The sequence below is a fragment of the Aphanomyces invadans genome (assembly GCF_000520115.1).
Source record: "Aphanomyces invadans strain NJM9701 unplaced genomic scaffold supercont1.49, whole genome shotgun sequence".
In the NCBI taxonomy this organism is placed as follows: Eukaryota; Oomycota; class Saprolegniomycetes; order Saprolegniales; family Verrucalvaceae; genus Aphanomyces; species Aphanomyces invadans.
In genome coordinates this window covers 83,146-88,355 of record NW_008580194.1, presented here as the reverse complement: position 1 = coordinate 88,355, position 5,210 = coordinate 83,146, and the positions used below count along the sequence as shown (strand labels likewise).

The 5,210-nt window shown below is 56.9% G+C and overlaps 2 protein-coding genes across 2 annotated transcripts; both read left to right on the top strand.

Annotated features, from left to right (window-relative positions):
- Positions 1-1,234: 1,234 nt before the first annotated feature.
- Positions 1,235-2,924, top strand: H310_13277 (hypothetical protein). The gene has a single exon (XM_008880711.1). The coding sequence runs from the start codon at positions 1,266-1,268 to the stop codon at positions 2,775-2,777; it is 1,512 nt and encodes a 503-aa protein (XP_008878933.1). The 5' UTR covers positions 1,235-1,265; the 3' UTR covers positions 2,778-2,924.
- Positions 2,925-3,814: 890 nt separating this feature from the next.
- Positions 3,815-4,602, top strand: H310_13276 (hypothetical protein). The gene is made up of 3 exons (XM_008880710.1): positions 3,815-4,102; positions 4,165-4,290; positions 4,340-4,602. Exons 1-3 carry the CDS (start codon positions 4,037-4,039, stop codon positions 4,448-4,450), a joined length of 303 nt encoding a protein of 100 aa, XP_008878932.1. The 5' UTR covers positions 3,815-4,036; the 3' UTR covers positions 4,451-4,602.
- The last annotated feature ends 608 nt before the right edge of the window (positions 4,603-5,210 follow it).

Genomic DNA, 5,210 nt, shown 5'->3' with positions numbered 1-5,210 from the left:
ACCGCGATCGAGTGGGTTGCCGTGGTGGACGAAAGCACGGCTCGTGGCCGTCAAATCCGTGTTGTTACTCCATGCGGGCTTCACTTCGTGCCGTGGCCCCTACGAAGTGCACTCGAGTGCGGGCGGTAGAACGACACCATCGACACGCATCGTGCCTGTGCGATCGATGTTGCTCTGGTAGATCATCGAGTGGATGGATAGCCATGCTGCGAGTACGCGAACGGCTGTGGATGTACACTCGGGTTCGCGCGGGGTGGCCGCCGATTCAATCGTGCCAACTGCACAATTGTACACTGTAATTGTACCGTACAATTTTCCCCCATTGGTCAAGTTCGTACTCCAAACAACCGTATGCAGAGCGGATCCCACCGCCGCCGTGGACGACCCACCGACCAGACGACCGACCGCTGCGTCGTCCACTCGATGCCCCACGACGACGTGCTGCTGCAGGCAACATGCCGTCGTTCGTGTGTGTGCGCACGATCGTTTGCCCGTTGCATGGGGGCGACGGGGGGAGGAGGGACTTGAAACCTGCTGGAATCGACGTAGCGTTACGAACACTGTGCTGGCTGAACGACTCGGATGGATGCACCACCACTCGCGTCGCACCTTCACTTGACATCTCTTCCACACTCACGTAACCCCGTATCTCGTGCGCTGGTCAAGGAAAAAGCGTCGACCGAGATATCGCATCCACACGTCGACGATCTCAGCGATCGTTGTCCAAGCGGGAGTGGCGCCCCAGGACAGACTCCCTCCCACACACTGAAAAAAGATGCAGCGACCGATGCACCAATCCGATCGCTTCTAACCACAATATGGACCATCTGATTGGCTGGAACACATTACGCCACGACGGGACAACGAACACTTACATAAATCAAGTGAAAATCTCGTCCGTGTAGAGTAGCATTCCAGGGTATGCAGGCTCACGACGGGAAGTGTTATCCATGGAAAGACCTCATATGATGCAACATATCGTCGTGGATGCTCAAAAAATTCGAATTATATACATGTCGAATAGCATGAAACGAAAAGAATAGATCGACGAAAACCCACACGACCGTCCTTGAATTGTCTGCACTTTGAACAGGAGATGTTGCAACACTGTGTCGTGAAACCATGGAGGGGAACCAGGGGCCACGTGGGCGTAATGCGCACAGCTACTGCGTTGTGCCAGCCGGCGACCAGAGAAATGGCGAAGCTAATGGTCTGGCGCGGTGTTGGAGCGAGTATTTGGCAACGTGCTTTCCACGTCGAACGACATGCAAGCCTTCGCTGCGCCCACGACGCCTTCGGGACCTGTCGTATCCGTGTGGACCTTCTCCCCTCTCAAGAAGAAGATTGCGAGCGCCGTCGCGGCCGTCGCCGTGCTCGGGACGACCGCCGCCGTGATCGGGTCCCAATCCGACCACCCCATCGAAGCGCACACAGCGTCCACTGGCGCTGGTGGGTGCTCCGGTGTCGCGTACGACTCGTACCAGGCCGGCAATGCTGAACAACACTTTGCTGTGATCAAAACGAAGTTCTCCAACGTCCGCACGTACCAAACGTTGGTGGAGGGCACTTCCCGTGGATCGGTGAACCTCATCGACGTCGGTGCCAAGGCCGGGCTCGGCATGGCCTGTGGCCTCTGGAACCGCCTGGGCGAAGACTTCTTTCAGCGTGATTTGAATGCCCTCGTCGACGGCATCAAGCGCAACCCCGGTACGTGCCAGCAAGTGTACGTCGGGAACGAAGACGTGTTCTCTGGGTTCCCGAAAAGCGTGCTCTTGAGCCGCATCGGCGCCACCAAGGCAGCGCTGGCTGCCGCCGGGATCCGAGTCCCCGTCGGCACCGTCGAAACGGACGCCACCATGAAAGACCCCGCGCACGGCGATTTGGCCGCTGCCTGCGACGTGATCGGGATTAACGTGTACCCGTACGCTACGGGAGCGCCGATCAGCCAGCTCACGATCCGCTTCAATGAAGTCGCAAACAAATTCCCTGGTCGAGTTCACCTCACCGAAACGGGGTGGCCGTCGGCGGGCAACGACAAAGCCACGTTTGACAACGCAAGGAAGTACTTCATGGACTACCAGACGTGGAAGCAGACCGAAGGCGGCGAGTGCCCGTACTACTTTCAGTTCCACGATGTGACGATTAAAGGCGGCGATGAAGCCCACTTTGGACTGTCCGCCGATGGCTCGACGTGGAAATTCGATGTTGTCCCAGTGGTAACGACCCCCAAGCCGACGCCTGCTCCCACCACACTCGCCCCTACCCCGGCCCCGACGCCCGCGCCGACGCCAGCCCCGACCCCGGAGCCCTCGACTGTCAACACAACCGCAGTGCCGATGACCGAGAGCCTCTCGAATTCGACGAACACCACCACCCTTGAGCCACTTGTCAACGGCACGAACTCGTCCGCATTCACGATTTCGTCCATTGATGCGACTGCAACAAATGACCTGCCGGAAGGTCCGGCAGATGCAAGTGGAGGAAACGGAGGGGCCGTGTCGGAAGCGAACGCCCCTAGCAACGCCGTGAAGGACACCCTTGTCAACACATCGTCTGGCGACGATTCGGGCGATGCGGGCTCGCTTATCGGCGGCCTTCTCGGTGGCGCTGTCGGTGTGGCTGCTGTCGTGGCTGTAGTGATGTTTGCCATCCGCAACCGCCGCTCCGTCACGGAAGAAAAGCAGCGCGACTTTGATCAAGGCGACTTCTTCGTCGACAGCAACCGAAGCAGTCAGCTCTCCAACTGGCAGCGCGGCGGTGCTGTCGCCGTGCTTTAAGCCTCCTCGCAGGTGTGCGAAATGGAATATCCCTTGTACCTAGTTTATGTTGTGCGCTGTTTGATTGGATTAATATTGAGTGAAATTACAAGATTTGATTAGACATCGCTTCGACAATTCAATTATTTTAACCAATCAAAATGTCGTACGTACCTCAAGAAGGGACAGCTCAAACTTGTGACAAAAACCGCTTCTGGACGCTTGAAACGGGTGAAATTGGTCGCTTCAGGGAGTTCCGAGTCGCTGGAACAGATAGGATGATCCTGCGTATTGTGGCGTTGAATATGCACAAATGTCATTTGTGCGAGGCCCATGTGCCGCCCATGTCGTCGCAAGCTCCTGTTGTTCTCGAACAGTCCTATAATTAGCCCGTCGTCTCGTCGACGACGCGCATCCTCCTTCTCTTCGAACCGCCGCCAGCTCGCGCGGTGCCCATGGCACCAGCAAAGGCAAAAAAATTGCCGAAAGGTGGAAACCACCCGTCTCCTTCGTCGGCGATGGTCGCAGCTCCTACGATCTCGAAAGAAGAGGCCGAGGCCGATAAGTTAGCTATGCTACAGCTGCAACACGCCGACATAGAGCGCCAACGGATCTTGTATCAAGAACAGGAAGAGCGACGGACGATGCTTGCAGCGGAAGTGGACTCGACATTATGTGGCACAATTGCGACCACCGGCGTGATCGACGTCTTTCGATACCGAGTCGTGTCGGCGATGTGGCTCGGGGTTGTCGGCGACTGTACGCGACATGCAGACAGCAAGCTGCAGTGGGGTTTCCACGGGGTGCGTTGTGGCGATATGAAACTCGCAGTGTAGTGCTTATTCCAGTCACCTCCAGCGCAGGCAACGCTGCTCTGCACAATCATGTCCGCCGTGCTCGATCCACAAGTGGAAGACTTTGACGGGCTTCATGCAGGGTTTACGTCATTGCTATTGCAATGGTATCGAAATGGTACGTTTCGGCGAAGCTGCCGAATGCCAGATAGCTGGGAATGAGCAAATCATGGTTGTTGTGGACTCAACTCGGCGAGTTGAGCAGGGTTATTGTCTGCGTCGAGTCGACCACGATCGCTGTCGACGTTTGAAGCACTGGAAATAGCTGCGCTGCAGGGAACATGTCCCCCGGCCACCGAGGCACTTCCGCATGACACGCTGCTGTCGCGGGCCCTCACGCTTGTACGGTGGAGGATGTCGCTCGCTGCATAAAATCCATGCTGGTGATCGCAGGTGCTGCTGCACTCGTTGGCTCCCCAACATGCCATGGACTTGGCCATGGCGACAGTCCAGAACTCTCCCCCCGAAGTTCAACAAGTTGCGCGCTACTTGGTACGCTACGCTTGCCCCTCTTTGATTGCTTCAACTCCATGTACTGACGGCTTCATGAGTAGGGCATGCTTGTCTTGGGATGCATTCAAGGCGTAAGCAAGGAAGCGCTCATGCGACCAAGCTTCATCGCTCGTGGGTTTCCGTCAGACTACTGGACGACCCATGTCGCTTGCGGCCCCGTTCAGCGAGTACATCCTCATTTGTCCCCTTGGACATGGAATCAAAACATTTTCGTAGGTGCTGTCCATGCTTCCCGATATTCCAGTCCCAACCGACTACAGTCCTAGTGGTGGGCAGGAGGCGCCCCCCATCAAACGGTCGTCGTCCTCTCACAGGTCGAATGGCTAGCGCATGTTGTTTCGTCGCTCCACGTGATATTGAGCTTGTTCGGAGCCGCAACGTCGATCCAGAACGGATTGGAACGACTCGAGGATGGATTTTACCACGCCCACACTGCCGTGGCGACCTCCCTTGGCATCTTGTGGGGTGCGGAGCTCGCGGGATCAAGACAACCTTATGTCTCGTCATGGCTTGCGTGTTTGTAGGAGCGCACTACGGCATTGACGCTCGATGCGACCCATGGTCAACCATCGTCGCCGAGAAATCGCCGATTGTTCTTGGCGATTTGCTGCATTTGATCTTCCAGAATGGCTATGTCTTTGCGCTGCGCGTGAAGGAGGGGCTTGGTGGCCGAGCCACGACATCTGTACTAAATTCGCCAGCGACCAGCCAAAGAAGTCGACGCGGCTCGTTTTCGGGAAGCGCTTCGTCCATCGTCTGGTCCTTGTACGCGGCGGCATGCAAACCAATTCAGTTGATCGCGGCGCGTGCAAGGGCGACTGCTCTTGAAGTCGACCCGTGTGCCAGCCATGACAACCAGACACTAGCTCATGTCAACTGCGTCGATGGACGTCCCCCGCTCTCGTACATGGATCAAACCGAGATGACTGCTGAAGTGACCGACTTCTGGACATCTTACAACAATCGCGCGGTACGATTGCTCAGTCCTTGGATGGTGCCGTGAGATCGTTGTTTTCGATGTTTGACGTCCTTGCAGGCAACTTTGGTGCCGCCGCCTCCCGAAGGGATGCCACCCCCAGAACATCCC